The sequence below is a fragment of the Necator americanus genome, chromosome IV (assembly GCF_031761385.1).
Source record: "Necator americanus strain Aroian chromosome IV, whole genome shotgun sequence".
Taxonomy (NCBI): domain Eukaryota; kingdom Metazoa; phylum Nematoda; class Chromadorea; order Rhabditida; family Ancylostomatidae; genus Necator; species Necator americanus.
In genome coordinates, this window is record NC_087374.1 from 14,702,760 (window position 1) to 14,724,610 (window position 21,851).

At 41.1% G+C, this 21,851-nt stretch overlaps 1 protein-coding gene across 3 annotated transcripts; it reads right to left on the bottom strand.

Annotated features, from left to right (window-relative positions):
* Positions 1 to 1,399: 1,399 nt before the first annotated feature.
* Positions 1,400 to 20,122, bottom strand: RB195_001294 (uncharacterized protein; the record flags this gene model as incomplete). 3 transcript variants are annotated; one of them, XM_064198006.1, is made up of 21 exons in its annotated part: positions 1,400 to 1,558; positions 1,682 to 1,748; positions 2,658 to 2,806; positions 2,907 to 3,028; positions 3,159 to 3,225; positions 3,283 to 3,380; positions 6,292 to 6,384; positions 6,459 to 6,605; positions 6,869 to 6,971; positions 7,056 to 7,208; positions 7,266 to 7,399; positions 7,458 to 7,584; positions 7,657 to 7,908; positions 7,975 to 8,166; positions 8,237 to 8,338; positions 8,567 to 8,632; positions 8,788 to 8,966; positions 11,129 to 11,231; positions 14,094 to 14,207; positions 19,873 to 20,006; positions 20,092 to 20,122. In XM_064198006.1, the coding sequence occupies 21 exons, from the start codon at positions 20,120 to 20,122 to the stop codon at positions 1,400 to 1,402; spliced, it is 2,592 nt and encodes an 863-aa protein (XP_064053886.1). The 3 variants fall into 3 exon arrangements, with proteins under 3 accessions (XP_064053886.1, XP_064053887.1, XP_064053888.1); XM_064198007.1 differs by having other exon boundaries at positions 1,649 to 1,748; XM_064198005.1 differs by lacking the exons at positions 19,873 to 20,006; positions 20,092 to 20,122 and having other exon boundaries at positions 14,094 to 14,153.
* Between the last annotated feature and the right edge of the window lie 1,729 nt (positions 20,123 to 21,851).

Here is a 21,851-nt window from a genome sequence, read left to right on the forward strand (position 1 = left end):
TCTCAGAGAAGTCTGGTACTAATTTTTCGATCTCGGAGGGATGAAAGGCTTGGTGAGCACCAAGGCTTTTTCTTTCAATAGTGTCTTTCTTTATAGTGCTGTCTTCTTACTGAATGTTACTTCTAGAAAAGTACTGAACTAGCAGTCATGCTGTCGGGTAACTGTGAACACGCTTCGCATTTCTTTCCTTAACCGTTCGCAGTTTGTCTTGGGGGGACTCTGCGTTGCTGTTAGCTTTCCTAAATTTAGTGCATAGTTTGGTGTAACCCATCTGTGTGCTGATTTACTGTGTGTCCTAGGGGTGCACTAATGCTACAGAAGGCAGGGTTGTACAATCAAAAGAATCGAAAATAGTACGAGAGGGCGCCAAAATTAATCATCCCTGTTTAATCACACTTATATCAGGATGATTTTTTTGCTCACTTCTGCGCACTTGAGAGGAAAAAAATTTTTATAATGCCTATGTCTGAATTAACAACAAGAAAAGAGATCAAGAAGTATCTGTTATAACAATACTAAAAAGTTTTTCGAGGATTTGAAACACGACCCTCGTTTTTTCGAGACAAATGAGGAGGTTGATCAACAATGAAAAAGACCCTATACAAGACTGAGCTCAGATTATGAAAATCTTAGGTACACATAACCAAACAGAAGAATTGAAAGATGTGAGCTTCGTTGACACATCCAGTTGAAAGGAGCACCGCGAAGCAATTTTTACCAACGAACATGACTAGCATGAACAACAAGAAGGAAGAAGTAGAAAAAAAAAGCTATTAGCAAAGTGAAAAAGTGACTTCCAGAAGATCCATGCAGAATGATAACAACCAAAGCAAGCATGCCACAAACCTTCCACAGAAACGTGGGATGGTAACATATCTACAATATTAAGTCTCTCCTCGCAGGAGATATAGTCTAGTACCAACTTGTCGACCGATGAGAGATTGTTCAGTTGGCATACCCCGATTTCAAAAAATTGAGCGACCTTAGGCTCTGAGACGTCTTATCGCTGCGGTACTCTGGTCCATTGCAGAATTACTCTCTGTTAAAGGTTCGCGAAGGGGTTATGTCTATAATTTCAGTTACAATTCAATTTAAAAAACAAACTAGTAGGTGTAGCACCAATGGGCGAAACTGGTGGGTTGTCCCATAAGTTTTTCCTTCTTCTTTAATATTTTTTATCTTTTACTAAACAACAAAGGTAATCCAGTCAACAATATAGTCAGCAGAAAAGTGAATAGTCTTCAGAAGTCGACGTGATATATCGGTGGTTTTCTGGCCTAGGACTCAGGTTACTGTGAACTAAAGTGTGTCGGCGACCGCGGAAACAAACTTATGAAACAACCGGATAAAAAGGAATCACAAACTCTGACAGTCTGAATAGACTGCCTCGCTATATCTGCTACCGATACTGTGGTGCATGGTACACGACAGATGCTTGATAGGCTTCTAAATTGTTATATCCAAGTATACTGAGGACATCAGCCGGCGATTTCCCATGCAGTTTCATCAGGTGGTGAAGTTGAGCAGCAAATGATGATGAAGTACTGTTAGTCATTGTCTGAAAATGTCATAATTGGTATTAGAACGCGTTGTATTGGGCTTACACAGATATTTAGTCCTCGTTTTTGGGAATTTATCTAAAGTAAACCTGTACAAGATTGGAGTAACCATTTAACGGTACCGTTGCTGGCCCCGTCTCTTGAAATGTATCTCGGCATGTGACAACAGCGATTCGCAGTGGAGTGAAGCTGAAAAGACTGATTAAGCGTTGTATCTAAGTCATACACCGGTACGAGTACTTATTTCTGCTTGGACTACTGCGATGTGCGTTCGCACGGGGCAGAGTAAGGAGGAAAAGGTGTGCATGACGTAGGGACAGCCTGTGAGTTGCCGCAAACACGATTTTATCGTCCAGACCAAGCTAACAACTACAGAAAAAGGTATCTATGTACATGCCACAAAATAGAATAATAGTTATTACATGAATAAAGCAGCATATGCAAATGCTATTCTGTGGGTGCACAAATAGTTCCAACATTAGGTTGTAGAACATTAGGCAGCTACGAGGTGCTTGATTCGTGAAGAACCCAAATCAACATCATCTTTCTGACTTTTCCGACTGTTGCACGCCCAAGTGTCATCATCACAAATCACATGTAGTTTCATTGGGCTTGTCTCTAGGATTGTCACGCAAAGCTTCATCATTCCAGTCAGTCGGGCGTCGACCAAAGCAAAGTCGACTTCAAGCGAAACATATCTTGATTCGAACAGTCGGAACAAATGGGCACATTCCAACGGGACACTACATCTCTCTTGAACGCAACACAGATATGAGCAGTACAGTCGCATGCGTTATGGCGCTGCAGGAATTCGTGGTACACGATAGTTCGAATATGAATTGATTTGGTTCTAGCGCCATATCAATCTTCCCTTTCCCTTCGTACACCACTGGTGTAAGCTTCCACACTTCTTCAACATTAAATCGCCAAAGAATTTCAATATAAAACCTCTAAAATTCTGGGTTGAAAAATAAATTTTGCTGCAAGACTTTCAGACCAACCTAATAGTTACATTAGTAGACTGTTAAGTGGTGTGACCCTCTTTCGAAGTCAATAGAAAAACTGCTACTAAGCCTCAAAATTCAACAGTGAACCAACCTCATTTCGCAGATTGCGTCAAGGGGGCCATTATGGGTGATGTTTGATTGAACGTTGCGAACTCTATGTAGATCAGAACCAATTTTATACTTCTCAATCAGCTGTGAAACCGGTACTAAGGAGTGCTCGGCAGTTAAAACGTATTCGATCTAAAGACTACAAAATATATAGAAATAAAGTTTTTCCCACAACGCTAAGAAATGCGATACATATTGAACACTAGCAATAATCATGAATTAATTAATGAACCTTCTCGGATTCAGCAATATCGGCCAGATATTCAAATGCACTTTTGGCCTGCAATTTCTTTAGCTCGATCGGTTCCAAATGAACAATCCCTCGTTCTCCTCTTGTTGATATGCAAATGCTCCCTGCATTGAGAACTTGGGTCCGATGAATCATTAACTTGCAACGATAAAGAAACGGAAAGTTTTTTCTTAAGTACCGACACTTCATGAACTCCTAGGTGAAAATACTAATAGGTGCAAGATTTTGTTTTACCTCCGGCAACGTATGAGATCCTCAGGTACATGACAGAGGCAGGCTGTGCCAGAAGCATCTCATTTATCTGAGATAAAATAAATTGGAAGTCTGGTTAGATATCTGCGAAAAAAAAAATTGTTGCCTCATTTATATCAGTTAATCCGTGAAGTATGAAGTCATCCCAAAGCTGTTTCACATTGGTTCGTGCATCTTGAAAGATTTGAAGTACTTCCAGAATTCCTGAAAAGTCAAATCTAAAAGTCAAGTTCTAAATTTAGCGCTTTCACAGAATAACATCGAAACCACTTGAATGAAATAACAAAATGAACCAAAACTAGTAAGTAAAAAAAATTTGGAGATCTGTTTGTGCATAACTCTCATGGTCTTTGACACAGTTCATTTAGAGACACGGTCCTTGGAGCAGCAGATCAGGTGTAGCCGAACGTTTGCCTCCAGAATATTCTCTCGGTAGCTTAGACCAAGCGTACCCTAGATCTACAGTAATCACTACGCTCCGCTCGCCTCACCGAAGTTCTTTTTCTGATGTAATAACAGATGAAATCTCTTAGAGAGAAAGTTTAAGAAACATCAAAGTAACGTAGCAAATGTTGAAAAGTGGAAATGGTGGCAAGAAGAAGAGGCATTGGAGTACTTAATAGAGTATTGGAAAGTCAATCGATAATTGATTATCTAAGGAAACAAGGAGAACGATGTTATCCGTTCACCTAAAGAAAAAATGCCAATGACCATTTAAAATAAAAGTTTTGCCTTTTGAACTTTCCATTTGAAAGTTCCACTCAAAATTAGAGATAATTTGCTTCTGCCGGCCTTTTTTTACACAAAAATTATTAATTAATATCAATTTTATTAGTCGATCACAAGCAAGAGCCGGAGTGGTATTATGGTCTAAGGTGCGAAAGGTCCCGGCGGTGAAGGAACCCCCCTGTCGCATCCATATGGTAGGGGAAGTGAAAAGAAATGAAGGCAAATCCCTGCGCGTCCGCAAGAACTCTCGACGCTCACTCACGGGGCTCGCTGCATGTGAGAAATCTGCGCCAGTCCCGATGTTTCAGATAGGGCCGTATAGGGGACAATTAGACGTGTTCTGAAGAGATAAAGGAAAAACGTGACTTTGTGAGGAGAAGCGTCTCTATCACATCTTTCTTAACAATAAGACGCCGCAAAACTAGCAAAATTATAATGAGGCGAAAAAAAGACGCAAAAAAGTAGTGGCAGTAGCGAAAGCTGCTCACTACGATGACGCGTACAAGAGGCTCGACACAAACAATTGCGGACGTCTCTTCTAGTGACTGCCGAACCTGTCATCGCCAAGCCGAGGATTTGCAAAAGTGCTACGATGTTAATGAGGAAAATGGAAGTCTTCTGAACCGGAAAAAGTGCTAAAGCGGTAGCGTTACTTTTTTGAGAGGATCCTAAATGAAGAGTTCACCGTCCACCAATTCACATAGCTCTGCCCCCATATGGCCCAGTTACGCGAATAACCACTGACGAAACTGAATAGGCCCTGAAATGAATGAAAGCGGAGATGGCGATAGGTTCAGGCAATCTTACGAATGAACTGGGGATGGAATGTTGTGAGCTGGCTAAACCCGTTCCTGAGCCGAGTCCTGGAAGAAAAGAAGACGTCCCTGGACTAGCAACGAAGCACGACAATGTCTGTCTGGAAGAAGGAAAATTCGGCCGAGTTCTCGAAGAACAGGCCGATGCAACTGTTATAATGGTATGAAGATGTTTATCGATCTCTGAAGTTTTGTCACAAATTGCTGGACCACCGTTGACGTCCCCGCTACACGGTTTCTGATTGAGAAACATTAGTAGAAGCAAAAACGGCTTCATCTCACTTTCTTCCTCAGAGGAGCGAATCAGATGAGTCCAAATCTTTCGCTGATCCAAGACGTTTCCACATTCCAAAGACCGCCGCTTTCAAACATCTCGATTTGACGATTGCATCCACGGTTTAGAGTAAACGCTGCATGGCTGGGCTGGAAGGCACTAGCGTGTTCTGTGACATAACGACGATTGACAGTCTCAGGTCAAAAGTATGCAGAACCGTCAATCGACTTGTGTAGCGCTCTATGGCGCCGAGTGCTGGCCCGCAACCAGGGAAGTGCAGCATCGTCGCGAAGTGATGGAAATGAAGATGCTGCAATGGACGTTTGGTGTCACTAGCCTCGATCCCGCAACGATTATATTCGATAGGGGCAAGGCGTGGCTCTCATAGCGGAGAAAATGCGTGAAGCGTGAAATTTGCCTCCGATGGTATGGTCACGTCCAATGGAACGACAACTGTGCTCTCTGCAAGATCTGCATAGATTTAGATGAACCCGTAAAGACATCAGAGGGACGGCCGAAACAGCGCTGGCTTGATACGACTCACGCTGGCAAGAGCCTAGCTAACATTCAGCCTGAGACGCTCCATCGCAAGTGAACGAGAGAACGAGGTGGCGTCAATTAACAGGAGAAGCGGACCTCGCAATTAAACGGGACAGACGTTGAAGGAGAAGAAAAAATTACATGAGCAGTAGCAGAAGGAATCAATCGAAGGAAAATAGATCTTAACCTTTTCGATTCATTAATATTAGTGTACTAAAAAGTAGAATAAAAATTCAAATAGGAAAACAAAAGTCTTAAGAAGTCAGAAAAAAAAACAAGGAGGAAATTTTGAAGTGTTACGAACTTCAACCATCGTGCTATACTTAGAAATCTACACATAGTTCAATATCCTGAATGTTTATCTCTATAGTTTTGTGGAGTGAACGTAGAAAATCATTACTGCAATATTTAACCTTCTTTATAATAATACTTTGGCAACCTGAATCGATGAGACGGGTAAGGAATGAAATAAAATCAGCGTAATAGTCTTCTTATGCTATTAACTGGTGTACAATTATAGAACATTGTTGGCAGTCACTTCCTCCAAGCAGAAGATGTCGCAGAAGGTGCGGGTCCCTTACGATATACACTCAGTCCATTTGTGAAAACACGCTCTCGTAATTTGAACTAATTTTCACCAATCATATCAAATAAGTTGCAGTCAGATAGCTTTTCTGAGAAGCGAAGGGCTGCGCTTCATGGGTTAAATTCCATGTGCATGTATACGAACAATGCAAAGTAAAGGAAATCAAAATACCTCTCCATATAGAGAATCTGAGGTTATTCTGTTCGCACTCGTAGCGCAAATGCGGACATAGAACGTTTTTAAACGTGAGCAGAGGTTCATCGCCTTAAATCTCTTGTTGAAACATCAATAAAGGAAAATGTAAAGTCTCTTCAGAAAGAACGTCTACTTAGGCCCACCTTCTGCAGCGCTATATTCGCGACAGTCCTCACATTCCATTTTCTCTTTCATCAACTGAAAGTCAACATCACTCAGTGGTCGTTTTACCTCGGCATTCACAGTGAAATATGCCTGGTACAGCTGCTTGAAGCGTGACCACTTGATACCTAAATTGAGAACAAGCCGCATGCATATACAAAAGAAATGGAGGGCGCGAATAGTCATGTCCATCACTTCCGCTCGTCTGCGTGAAACTGTCCATCTGGATGCACAATGGAAGTGCTCCCTGGTCAACTACTGACGGGAGTCTAGAATTATGGGGACACAAAAAGATGTGAAAGCGGAATATGGACAAATTAGAAACTAATAACCAGATTTTAAAACCGTGGTCAATTGATTGGGAACAAGGGAAGCACTCCTAAACTCCTACCGGTGTCACTCCAGTTGAAGATGAGACCATCCAAAGTGCTTGTGCCATAAAGCCAGAAGCAAGTCGCTGTGTATGAGCTCATCATTCGTTGTACCTGACAGTCCTGAAAACAATACAGCTTCACCAAAAAACCTGAACTTAACAAATCAACATGACGTCTCTGCGAAATGAAAATAACAGTTAGAACCTGGTTACGTCTTGTGGCAATTGTGAATGGTAATGAAAGCGAGCGCGCGTAAGAAAGAACTCCGGATGGCGAGAATGTTGTGGCACGGATGTAAAAGTAGAATACTGGCCTTTTCCCCACCTGGCCGGCTCGATTATCTAGTAACACCGTATCCTACAATGAAATTTGCGACATAGTGCAATGAGTTTTCATAAGTGGTAAGTTCGGTACCTTCTGCCTGGTGGTGCAAAGCAAATGGGGATATGTGGCCTGCCATGTGGATAGTTTATCACTGTACGAGGGTGTCAGCATCACAGACTCTTTACTATTCACGTCCGATTTCTTATGCGCTGTATTTCCACCTTCTAGGAATGCATCATTTAGAACTACTTCAGCACAATCAACCTGAGTCTTCCAAATTACCGGCGCTAGCGGTTGCATTATTCCGTTTCACACCGCTTGTGGGTTTCATGGCAAGGAGAGCAGCTGAGGGGAAGTTTCCTGGTAAGTGAGGAGAAAATGTCCCATCCCGAACCTTGTTCATTTGTATCTAAGCAATCAGTACCATCGATTAAAGAAGTGAAAGCAGATGCAATCCTAATGTCTGTTTGATAATGTTTACCTGCACTGCTTGCGCAGTCTCCTCGCTGACGATTTGTACATCAAAGTGTTTGTACGTGACAGCGTGGGCAAGGCTGTCACAATTGAATTGAAATAGATTATTAGTGACTAAAATAGCGTTAGTGGAAGGCTCGGCAGCGAAGAGACAATCCGCAACCAACTGGTCGACGGTCAAGTACACAATATCGAGCAAGCCACGAACGGGATCACTCATTGAGAAAGGGAATTTGCATTGTAACTCGAAACGGAATCCCTAAATATTTCGTGACTCTCGCAAATATGTAGCAGAGTTCAAAAAGAGCAAGTGAAGGAAGGTAACCTGTAGTCTCGATGCAAGAATGCCGAGAGTGTAGAGCAACGAAGTGTAGTACGATGCGGCTAGCTTCAACTTCTCTTCCGGAATTTCGTGAAAATTCGCCATTCGGTCAAGCTGAGCAGCTCGCAACGATGAGAAAATTGATGTAGAATGAGATTTACAGAGATCACGGAAAGACTCCACGCATGGTCGCAACTGGAATGACCACTTCGAAAGGCAAGGTAACACCATGCGCACAATTTTTGTTTGAATTTGCTCCTTTCACCTGAGCGTCTCCAAATGTCGCGATAGCAGAGTCGAGTGACGGTAGAGGATTATCAAGCTGAGAGTACAAGTCATGCAGTGTTGTTAACGTCGGTGCGAGAAGCTGTAAAGGAAGACGAGAACAATGTAAAGCTATGCAGGTTTTTGATTGTGACAGAATTCGATCTCATTTGTTAAGAAAATGCTTTGTAGTTCTTTTACAGTCTTTGTCGTTCTGTCGTCGTCCGGGAAATCTCCTGTGACCACGCTTTCGCTGTGTGCACCCAGCGGAGAACATACCCGCAATAATATTAAATTGTACCATAATACTATTATTGAGCAAAGACCTTACACCGTAGAACTGCACCCATCGGTAGTCATTTTCTAACATCGTAGGTGGTGGTCGGACGGGTCGAGCCTGAAACAGCCTTTATTACCACACGAATGAACGGGGCGACATTTTGCCGTTGTTCATACATAACTTCAAAAAAAAAGGTCAAAGCGGAAAAGTGGAAGAACAGAAAGGAGGAATAGTGATAAGGAGAAGGGAAAGAAAGAATTTTGGCAATCTACCTTGTTAATGAGATCGAAAAGCTTTATGTTGAGCCGCTTGGTTAGCTGCTGCTCCTCTTGGTCAACATGTCGTGGGTCTATGAAACGTGAACTGAGCCGTGATATCACAGACAGCAGTGACCATGTCAACCGGATCCATTCAACCATAAACGCCGATAACAATGTCTCATTATCGAGATCTGAAAGTACATAAAAAAAGAAAATGTATGGATGAGAAAATGTGATCATAGATCTCGGTATAGTCGAGTCAAAACCACCTGAAGTTCAGTGTGTTATGTAAGCGAAAGCGCTCAAAACGAGGCCATGGAACCAATGGTTGTGATCGAGGAGGAATCTTCTCTAATCCTACTCTTAGTTACAGTCAGAATTCAGCCAGCGATGATTTCAACTCAATCGTGCTGCGCAGCAGTTAAAGGCACCACCCCACAAATCTGGGATGGTACGGATTTCCGGTGGAGTATTCGTATACGGGATCGTAGATTATTGAGAGAAGGGTGATTCCGTCCATTTCTTCCTAATTGCCGCAAAAAACGGCCCGGAAGATACAGCTTCGGGCGTTCCGGCGCGCAATTTTCTATAAGAAGTCCGATTGGAGTGCGCCAGCCTTGTACACGCGCCGCATCTTCCAGGCCGTTTTTTACGGCAATTAGGAAGAAATGGATGGAGTCACCCCCCTCTCCATAATCTACCATCCCGTATACAAATACTCCACCTGAAATCCGTATCACCTCAGATTCGTGGGGTGATGCCTTTAGTAACTTCTGCAGAGCATTGCTCTGCTTTCAGCTTATCCCCCGCCCATATCACGATCCTGGTCGCTGAATTAGTACAAGGCAAGATGTCTAAGCATTCACTAATGATTAATTATCACTCTTCAAATCCACAAGAATGAAAAACAAATGTTGAACTAAGGGAACTGGGTAGACTACATATTCAGATTCTTATTTTCTATTCTGAATTCTTATTACTTTTTGGTATATCAAGACTAGTAAATCAATAAGCTACAGTTTGTTCTCTTCCTATTGACTCTTTGCTACTGATCGACTAGTAGTGCAAAAATATCTCGCACGAGCAAAGTATCTAAGTACATCAAAGTAGCGGCAAGCGTATCATGGGGACATGGTTCCTATGGTTGCCATTGCGATGCTGACTGTATGGCTGTGTTTGGGTGTATTCATTTGTTGAGTTAGGAGATGTACCAAGTCATTGCTAAATGTATCAAGTTATTGCTAACTAAATGACAAATAGAGGATAATGAAAAGAATAAGACTTTATGAAAAATGAACGTCAAATGTTGATTAATCACTCCTGTATTTATACTGAACGAACAAAAAATGTCTAAATTGTTATGCCTAGAAACTTTTCTATGTCTCCCACTCATTTTCACTGACATCATTTTGAAACTTTCAGTGGAACTTCCCCAAAATTCAAAAGCTAAAGGGGAGACTCTCACTTCAGATGGGGAATGGCACTTTTCATTAGGGCAAAGGTTAACGTCGCACTCTCCGTTCTCTTGAGTGAACAGTCATTATCAATTTTTTTTTTATCTTCTAATGCTCTAATACTTCTAGAAATACTCCGACATCTCTTCTTTACTTCCCACAAATCCAACTTTTCAACATTTACCGCTTTATGATTTATGTCAGCTTTATGATTTCCTTATTTTCTTAGGAGCAAGTTTTGCCATAACACTGCGATAAACTCCAAAGCCGAGATCAGTTGGATGAGCGGAGCTTGATGATCACAACGGATATAGGATACACCTGCTCTTTCATAATCGGTTGTGGGTGTAACGATCGCCCCCTCCCCTCCCTAGGCAACGGTTCGGATTCTGACCCGCTTGTAGCATGAACTAAGCGTCTTAAAGAAAAAGAGATAGAGTGCAATCTCTTCGGATAAGGGTACATTCCCTTCTTACGAATTACTTAGAACCTTACATTTTGGAGCCCGCGATTTGATCTTGAAGATGACACAAATAGGTCAGAATTGAAGAAGTGCAGTGCACTTTAGCGGATGAGGTAGCGGTTGGGATCGAGGTGGACCCATCGCGAACAGAGATGAGTGGTGCCAGTAAGGGTCTCCCCTCCATCCTAATCGCCACGTTCATCCGCACTGTTTAGTGGATAGCGTTGATACGCTCTGACATTGATTGAAAACGTCCGCACCGCCCGCGATAATCAATGACCCCTCCACTAGCCATCGCAACTTCTGGACTATACTATATAATAGTATAGTAATTAGTAGATCGTAGTACAAGCAACGCTTACACAGGAAAATCAGAGTCATCTCTCAAAAAGATAAGGAGATTTCTTACTGACAGAGGAAAGTACCAAATACTCACTTTCGATCCGCTTTTCGTAAACACAGAGAAGCTGAGTGAGCAGTGTCTTCACTGGGTCATCCGCAGACTCGACTATCTTCCTCACTCCATGAAGCAAGCAGAGCTGAAATTGTATTACCAAATTACGTTCGTTTCCAAATTAATGTGTGACTTTCTACATTTTCGTGAGCTAAGCTCAATACTTCTAAATTCTAAATTGAACTACCTTTCGAAAATATTTGGCGTTCTTCTGTTCTGAACCCTATGCTTGATTTGTGGAAATGACTTTTCGAGGTGAAAATCTCCAGCACCAATCATTGCAAGCCAAAGTTTGGATGTTTTGGTAAAGTCCAGACTTTGACCTCGCACCAATTCTTAGCACACCTCTGACGTTTATAGATCAAGCTGCGCCTGAAGCGGCGAGGTGGAGCTACCGATTGCGATTGGAGTGGGATCCTCGCTTTCTGCAATCGGACAGCAAAGATGAGTGGGATCCTACCTCAGTCGCAACCGCAAGCCCGACCACCCCACTTTCAGAGCACCTGCTTACGCAAGTGCATCGAACCTTAGGTGCATCATTAAGGTTAAGGAGAAGAGAAACTCATCCCACGACTATGTGGTTTTGCGGGAATCTAGTACGGCCCCTTAGGGAAATTCTTTTCTCTCCGTTCTTAAAGTTGTTTCTCTGTTCATTATTGGTCTTGTTAACTTATTATTGACTAATACTGACGCTACTGAACCAACATGAATCCTTGCATTTCAACTTCTGCACCATAACGTGTTTAGGTGCTTAACTGAACTGTAGTCGCATAATCCATTTCAACGTGCAGCGATGCAAGAAACATGTGATGCTTATCGGCGCCCGTTTTATGACAATTTTATGATGTTCACAACTGCATACATTTGGATACGGACATTCCGAGGAGATAATATGCATACGTTATAGTGCGGAAAGTCGCGCGTTTTAAGAACGAGAATCGCGTCATGTTTCACGTGATGTATTGGAAATTGGACGTCCTTCTTCACTCTACATAATGTATCGAAAATTTGGGAAAAATTCAGGGAGCAGCGGATAGGTAAGCGGTTAATATTCGGCGTCAACAGAAACATCTCCATCCTATAAATATGAAGAACATGACAACATGCAGTTCTTATCCAGTCCATCTGGAATCCTCAGACGGAGGTTGTTTCGCGCATAGGATACTGCTTCAAGAATATGTTAAACTATTCACATTATGGAAATAAATCATAAAACTGCAATGACCCATGATTGAACGGAGTTTTTTTCTACTGCTGTGGCAGTCATCAACACAAACAAAATTTTGCACCTCTGGGAATTACCTTTGCTTTATCTTTTCAGGACATCTGTTCCACTTCTATCACTCCATGGAAACCCTTAACATATTTGGGCACTGCCGAAACGATTCCTAGTGCAGCAACGCTGAAATGTTGCACCTCCAAAGTTTTTTTTTCAGATGCGTGAACTACGAGATGAACAGAGAGCGGATAGGGTTATGTGGCAGTAAACTCAGCCTGACCCTAAAGAGTGTGGAGTCCACAATATCAGATCTTCTCTAAGAAATAAGTTCATTCAACCATATTCTAAAGTCTCTGACGACGCGTCCGATCACCTTGGCAACTCTACGGAAAACATTTCGTTTTTAGTGCAGGGTTTGACATTTGTCGCTCAGAATGACGTTTTGACCACACGTTCTTTGCATGCAGAAATTCATCATGAATCGATAACCGACATTTAAAGACAGCATGTCACGATATTGATGTTGGGACCCTCACGAGTAGACAGTGTTAGGGATTTAGATCACGAGTAGTCGGTCCTCCCTAATCGCCGTAAAATACGACGTGAGAAACTGCCTTCGCGCTTGAATTTTCCTACGAGGCATCTTATAGCACAACACCAATGAATAGGCAACTGAGGAAATTGGTACAGGGCTGCAGGGGTGGCACGTCATTAGGTGCTTCGTAGGGGAATTCGAACGCGAAGCGTGTTTCTTACGCCGTTTTTCAGGACGATCAGATGGAATTAAACGTGATCACACTCATACTCATGTTCCACATTCCCAACCCTATTTGTTCCTGGTGAGATACCAACACCCTGAATGTCGTGGTATGCTGCATTTAGTCACCCATAATGGCAACAACACGGACTCTTATTTTTAGGCCGTAAATAGTTAAACATTCTCTCGCAAAAGCTAATGACGTTGACGAGGGAAATTCTACAGGATTCTCTTTTTTCGTCTTTCTTCTATAAGAATTTCGAATGTAGAGTGCTGTGAGTATTTCCAAGAAAAGTGATTTGAAACAATTTGAGTAGCGAATGAATGCGAAATAAACGCCATTCATTAACTTCAAGAATCTGCAACTATTCCACGCATTAAAGTTTGGACGTTAGTACAGCTACAAGAAGGAAAGAATCCATTGATTTTCCGAGAGCTTAGTATTATTTATTCATTGATCAAATATCTATCTTTGTTATATTATTTTCATTTTAGCATCTATCTTCATTTATTTCGATGGGAAAATAGGACTCAGAGTAGCTGCTAGCGGTACTACGCCGGATTTACTATTAAGTATTTATCTTTTGTTGGTATCACAATTGATTTCATCATGAAAATGCTGCGTAGATTTTGTTGTTCACGAAGATTAGTGATGGGTTTACTCCTTTTTTTTTTGTCCAAAGAAAGACTTGCTCCAGTCACGGTGTATTTACGTTGTTATAAGAATAAGTTTATGGCCTTCGTTTTGTTTTTCCTCCAGATTATTTTATTATTTTAGGGTCCGAAAGAAATACGTCATTTGAATAGCTAAAGACCAGAATGGTGTAAATCTAGAATAATACAGTAATGACATCCAGTAATGGACTTGTGTAGAGTGTGTATACTAAAATAGACCATTTAAGTCTTTGTATCAAATCAAATGTTATTAAAATTAAAAAGATTAGAAACTGCATGAATGGCTGCATACTTACCAGATCGTGAACAATTTTGTGCAGCGGAGGATCGTGATGGGGATAACCGGCACTGGTCATCCGTCGGTGAGTGATAACGGAATAAAAAATGTAGACGAATAATAGTGTTGATAGCTGGAAAATCTACATTTTCGTAAAAATAACCGTAGAAGGAGTTGATTATTCTCGCACATTCAGAAGTAAGCATCTGTAAGAGAAGAATATAAGATTACTGCGTTTCACATCCAGCAGATTCTAGTTTTTCATTTTCTGTCAACGGGACATCGTAGAATATAGATTTTATTCAGAGAGCCTAAATTTGCATCAGGGGACTGTTTATAGTTGATTCCAAACGATCTGAAGCTCGGTACATTTGCGTAAGCAGCTGCCCTCGAAGCGCGGTGAAGCTAGCGATTGAGAAGGGGGCCCCCGCCAGCACAACTCATCGCTGCAGTCAGAGTGCAGCGAGCGTTGGCCTCAGCTCGATCCCAGCCTCTAACTCCACCTGGTCGCTTCAAGCGCGGCTGCATACGCAATTGCACCAAGCTTCAGGTCGTGTTGACCCAACTATCTGAGCTGATCGTGGAACGTACGATGGTGAACACGTTCTGTATAGCAGCGACGCAAGCCTTTCAAGATTGTGCGGAAATGCTTGTCGCAACTAAACATAATAATCTCGACTAGAAAAGATCTGGCCACGATAGTTGTTCAAGAGAGAACGTTTACGATGTGTGTGCAGACTTTAAGGAACACTTTCTGGAGTAATTGCGATACAAAGCAGATCTCATGTGCGTTTTCGACTTCAATGGCTAAATAAATAGCGTTGACGGTGTTTAAATAAGCTATTTTTATTAGGGTAGAATTTTTGAATTAGTTGTCCAGAAATGTTTTCTGAATGTTATAGAGGACATCCAGGACAAAATAAAAATCAGAAAATGGAAAGAAAAATATTTGGAATTTGGTTGGGGAGGGAAGGATAATTACAATGTCATGAACAATTTGGTGCAACTTTCTCTTTGTTGTCAAATATCAACCAGAAGCTTCAGCTACTTTTTTGAAAGTCTAAAAACGGTCGCAGCTGACATTCTAAAACAGCTCTCTGTGCTGGTGCTAATAGCCGCGAATATTTCTATCATGAAGCTACACCACACAATCAGTATTCGGAAACATTTCTGGAAATATGCTCCTCGCATAAATCACGGCATAATAATACAGCCGATCGCAAAGTGCCCCAAAGAAGCGTATTTCAAAAATCGTAGAGATAAGGCCACTGTTAGCTCATCCCAAATCCTTGTATGGTTGCAAATGCGTTCATAAACTTCAAATGATTCTGAAACGATGTCGAACGCGTTGGTGAATCTCTACAGGAATTGATCATTGCCGTGCACTTCATACTTTATACTTTATTGCCATTGCGAAATTTTCGGTGCCCCCAGTTTTGAAGTCTGATTCATAGTTATAGTACTACATTTTACAATCAAAAATGATACATATTATCGAAATCTTTCCTTGTGTCGTAGGTGAAACCTACAAAATCTTACAGCAGTACGGCTATGAACAGATATCTGGACAAGATGATAAAAGATGATGTGAAAGAAAGAGATAAAAATAAATTCAAAAAATGACTCTTATCACATGTCAAACAAACACAGCAGCTGAGCGACCCGTGTCGCACGTGCAGTCTTGTTCAATTACCATGCGATAATCCAGAAATGTCAATAGGACTCTATGTCGCACAGTGCCGACAAGGACATGTGTGATCGGTTCCGTTTTTGAACTCCCCATTATTTCTCGAGAATCTTCCATTGTTTTCTATCTCTGAGCCGTGGGAGCACAATTACATCATAAACATTGTAGCAGCCAATCATACATGGGATACCTAACAAAAATACTCAAGTTGTCCTAAGAGAAAAGTTTGATAAGAACGACGTTCCTTGGAAGTGCAGCAGAAGCAGCTCTTTTAATTTGTGCTTATTTTACTACAAAATTTTGATCAACGGCAATTATCCCCTTTTTCAGTTGTACAAAAAAATAGATTTTGAAACCCGTTTGGATGCAGGACAATAGAGAGGAGGAGGTGCGAATTGTGTTCAAAGAACTTTATGAAGTGCTTGGACTGAAATAATATAATAAGGTTTTGAATTATTTAGTAATTTACATCACTTTTCAAAGTTATGAACCATTTTTGCCAAGAAGTCTTTGAATTTCTTGCATAGATCGTTTTTAGGGTTTTTCTTGACTTTCTTCCTTTTCAACCAGGCTCTTCTACTTCTCTTCCCTCCATACATATCACAATTTTTGTAACATCTTCCGTGCATATAATATAAGACATTCTTTCGGAGGACTAACACTACAATTTTTTCAATTCATTTGAGTAACATCTGCATCTAACGTCATGGGGAGAGTTTTCTTTTTTCAAGAGCGATATTTCTACCGGCATTTTTTTTTTATAAGGAAAAAGCCATAGAAAAAGAACACATGGTTGGAAGACGTCTATGAAGGGATCTGAAAGAAAACGGCAATGGTCTCATCGGGATGATGTCACGCACCATTCTCATGAGAATTCTCTTTTCATTAAGAAACAATATCACCAGTGGATGCCGAACGGCACGACTCGTTCGGAGACCGGCCTCATACGAACTAACGGAAGGTGTGGTCGGGTCAAAACGAAATGAAGCATGGTGTAGTTGCGTAAGCGACAGCGCTCCAAGCGATGCTGTGGAGGTGGCGGTTGGGATCAAGGAGAGACCACGGTGAACTGCAGAGATAAGAGGTGCTAGCATGGGTCCCCACTCGATTCTAACCGCTCCACTCTACCGCACCGCTTCAAGCGCAGCAGCTTGCGCAACTCCACCGTGCTTGATGTCGTTTTTATCCTACTATAGTTTCGACTTGACTGAGACTTGATCCGCATGCGGCATACATTGAGCGATTGGTGGAAAACACCAGCTGCAAAAAAAGCTTTGCGGGATTCTTTCTCGAAGTAAAGGAAGAAGAAAGTTCCAGCAACAGCGCAAAGAAGACCTAGTATAGAGAGGTACTTCCGCGAATATAATATTCCGCTATCAGCTTTGCCGACTAAGGATGGAACTCGGACTTCTTCTTGCCGTGACATGGAAATGATAGCGAGAAGGTTCTTCTCGAACCTTTTCCGCTTGTCAACTTCCACGTCGAGTCTGGTGTTACGCTCCGTAACTTCTAGAAACTAGAAGTAACAATCAAGAACATGAAACCGGGCACATCCCTGTCACGATTTTATATCAGGCTTTCTCCGGGCTACTGGTCATTCTCTCATGTAATTCTAGCTTCGCAAATGATGTCCTATCTTCAGGGAGAAAGGATCACAGCCCAGTGGAAGACATCAAGAATCGTTCTTATCCATAAGAAAAGTGACCGAAAGAACCCTCAAAACTACTGCCTGATATACTTGCTGAGCGCCTATACAAAGTGTTCACCTCGTGCAACGTCGACGACGGATGAATTCCAATCTCATGAACTGGCTTGATTCCTCCGAGGTTTCAGCTGCATGGACAACGTCCGGACCGTCAAAGGATAAAGGATAGAATTTCCGGCTTTAATCAACCCGCTTGGGATCCGTCCTCACGCTCACCTCAATTCGGAATCGTTTGAGGTTCACGAACGTGTAACTGGCCTAAAGAATGACTTGCCGTGGCTGGCTGATGTGTCAAGATCGTTGAAGTGGATTCCAAGGGACGTTATATGCCCTCGAAGGAGGCCGCGATCAGTTGGATGCGGGTTAGAGACGTGCCGACGTCTGCCGCAAACTGATATACGTCTTGGATGTTGATTACGAGGAACGACTGGAAAAGATGCTGAGTCCCTCAGGTTTCGTAAACACAGCCATCTAGGTATAAAAGTAAGTAATGGAGGGACAGTAGCCTTCTTGTTATGTTAAGACTTTCAAATTGAATACGCTAATAAGCGGATGAATGTAAACAGTCCTAGTAATTCAGAGTTTATTAAAGGGCATTTTTGAGAAAAAAAATGATATAAAAAGGAAGTTCTTGTACAAATTAGAACAATGCCAAGAATCACTATCAAGAGTAACTATGAAAAAAAGGAATAACAGTAAATTCCTTTCTGATATTCTTACTGCTGAACAGATGGACTCTTTTTTTTTGGATTTCTGTCACCTTTTATAGCCAAAAATGCTGTCTATTTTGTTGTTAATATGTAAAGAAAATTTCAAAGCAGGCATAGAGACGCGCACAAATTTCAGCGCATAATGGATGGATTCCTCTAATGGTACCAACTTGCCAGCTTCAAGAAGCAAGAAATTGATGACTAAAGCGACCTACTCTCTCCTTCATATATTCCAAGAAAGAAACTGCAAAATTCTTCTTAACGTTATCTCTGATTTTCGTTGAAAGTTCAGAGAACGCTTTGTGAATTTGTGGAGCTATTGTTTTTTTATTCTGTATCGGTTTTTTCCTACTAGCATTCCCATCGGATGGCAACAGGAGAGTTTCCAGATCTACATGTGTCAAGTGCCGGTGCAACACTATTTCGCAGATGGTATCCACGAATTTGTTTTGTCGTACACGAAACAAATATTTGGTTTAAAAAAAAACCCTGTGGACTCTTCAGACGAGAACGGCTTTTTCAGGAGTATAGGTTCTTAATACAAGAAGGAAGATACACCGTTAGTAAGTGCAATACGTAAATGATCAGAGAAAACATTCGGCAGGATTTAAAAAGCGATGATTGGTGGGTTTCAAAAACCTCCGGTAGGAAACAGTGGGCGATACGCCAAATCAATTGCAGCTCTTATCTGGGCCTTCGTAGTTTCTGGAAATAGCGTTTTCTGACTCAGCTTTCCACCAAATAACAATCTTTCACTTCTCATGTAGCAACACCACAACGAAAAAATACGGAGGCATCGAAAAGGTGATCGGAACAGAGTTAGAAGAGTTAGAGTGAGTTTCTAATATCCATTTTCCAAGAAATAAGTGTCGTTAAAGCGTCGTTAGAGATCTTAACAAAAAGTTGGAAATAAGGGCCTTCTGCAATCGAAACTGAAAGGTTGCTCGCGCTAACAGCTTCAAAACCCTGGTAGAGCTATACACGAAATGAAAAAGATTTTGAGAGCATAGCACTGCCTGCGACCTGCACAGCCCAGTTCAGACTAAGAAGACTACGACTGGACAAAGACTTTGTTTAGACGTTGTTCAGCAACTACCACATGTTAATTCTGACGCCGTTTACGCAGCAGGCAACACCAACTTTGATTGTATGCGTAATCGTTCATGGATGAATCGTTCATGCTCCTCTTACTTAGACTCGGACGTACATCTATAACTACATTGCGCCACTTAACTCTTGCGTAAGTGATACTCGCTTGTCCAAAATTGGAACACTAAATCATACGTCAGCTAGGGGACCAGAAGAAAGATTCTGGGAAATCGCTTTGCATTGCAGAAGCCAGTCATTCTCACGGAAACAATCACATGGGCATGAAGTACAGCCGCAAAGTTGCTTTTTCGAAGAAGAATTTCGCACAGTGACTTTCACAAAACTCTTTTCTTTGCTTTCTAATTTAATCGACAAAAATCTTCATTCTAGTTTTTGCAAGAAAATATGCTTATGTTACGGACGTAATAATTTGTTTGATCTTTCTAGTGTAGTTTTGGATGTGACAGTAGTGCAAAAGTCTTGAACTGCAGCTCACGCTAATAAGTTCAAACTAAGATTACAATTCTGGAATATTTACGATATGCAAAAAGGGACATATTTAAAACCTTATATTATGCAATAAAAACAAATCGGATGCGGTAATCACCAGGAATGATCGGAGCGATCGCCGGAACCTCGGATTTGCTCGCCGATTACGTGGTGATAGACTCACAATCACGCGGGTTTGTTGCTGTAAAGTGGCCCGCTCGCCGAGAACGGGAATCGCCGAGGCATCGCTGCCTTATCAGGGAATCAATCAATAACACCGTTATGGCATTTTTCTTGATCGATAATTCTGTAATAAAACAATGAAGACGATGCGAACCGAGAACAAGAGTTACATAGAAGTTTGACATTTCGGTTAGATCACCTAATCTGTGGTGAACACAAGCAAATGGTTGTGTTCCAGGTGAGAAATGGTTGTTTCTAGAGAAGAATTTTGAAGTTATTGAACAATTTCCTTTTTCAAAAAAAAAGGAAGTAGGAAAATGTACTTTATATCGACAAAGTACTTAACAAATATTCAAGAAAGCTCAATGCTAATGTTTTCTCTGTCTTTTTTACACATTTGTTTCTATCTCTTTAGTATTTCAAATATAGCTCCTTAACACCTTGACAAAACACCATTCATTTTTGTATTCATTATTTATTATATTGTATATTGTATCATTATATTATTTGCTTATTTATTTAATTTTATTTGATTATTATTTATTTATTATATTGTATATTATATTACTATATTTATTTTCGTATTCATTTTAACATACGTCCGAACTCCCATTCCTCGTTCTTACATATTCATTTGGATTTACGATTCTTCCCAAAATTGCTTTTTTTTTCAAAATAAACATGTGTGGTGGAAAACGTTTATTCTGAATTAGGTGTTTGATCAGTTTTCGGTTGTTTACGGAGCAGATTGTCGAGAAAAATTTTTGCTGAAGACTTGTAGAAGAAAATGGACATCTGAGGCAGCTGCTCTTCTCAATAAGCTTCCAATGGAAATCTAATGTTGTTCCAGGTCTAAGGTTCTCAACAAGAAAAATTTTCGTCCCTCGATCCTGAAACTACTATGTAATCTGGTAGAATTCTGAAGCAACCAAAAACGAGCTACAATGGAACTATTAGAAGAAACACCCTAAAAATGGCATCGCTGTAGTTTCCGAGATTTTGCACATAATGCACTATAATAATTTATGGACTCCGCAGGTTTAGAAAAGCTCTGCTGAATTTTGGTTTACAAAGTTGCTACTCTGCTAATCTTTTCTTAGTGCCGGCAGCATTATGAGAACCTTCTGACCAACTAACACTAAGTAGCCACCCTCAATCACACTACACGAGTGAGCAACGATACCGCGTCTTCCAATAAGTCAAGAGAGCGGGCAGAAAATCGAAGCTGGTCACCTCCTGTAATATGAGCACAGCCCTCCGTAATTCGGTGAGAAAATCATTAATAAAACTCGGTTTGTTTACACATCACAGACAGCCACATGAGTCACGTTTCATAAAATTCATGTGTGTTCTATAATTTCAAAATCATAAGAAGTGTACGAGATCTGGGCAAAATTTCGATGTTTGATATGAGTAAAATGCAATCATAGTTTTGTACAGAAATTCGTTGTCTCAAGGCGTTATCCTTATCGTAAACTCCGAGGGTCGACTCATACTCTTCCTGGTTGCCAATCACTTCTTAGCAGAAACATCGTTTGAGATAGATCAAAATCCCAACAATTGTAAATTTTGTGAATCATATTCGACAATTACAAGCAAAACGAAATTGCCATGTGAAAAATTCGTAACAAATAATAAAGTAGCGAGAGACTTTCTGAGGCATAAAATGAACAACAAAGGAGTGTTATGATATCTGAGAACGTTAGTTATCGGCGCGACGCGCCGATACAAGTAGATAACGCTCCTTCTTGTTCAACATTTTGATGGAGTGCCGGATGACAGGTAATCTTTACTACCAATCAACATCTGGGAAAAAAACGGAACTGTCAACAACAATAACAGCAACAATGGTACAACCAGCTAACAAGATAGAAGAAGGGAATAGACTGAGCTAAGGAAAAAACAAGAAATTCT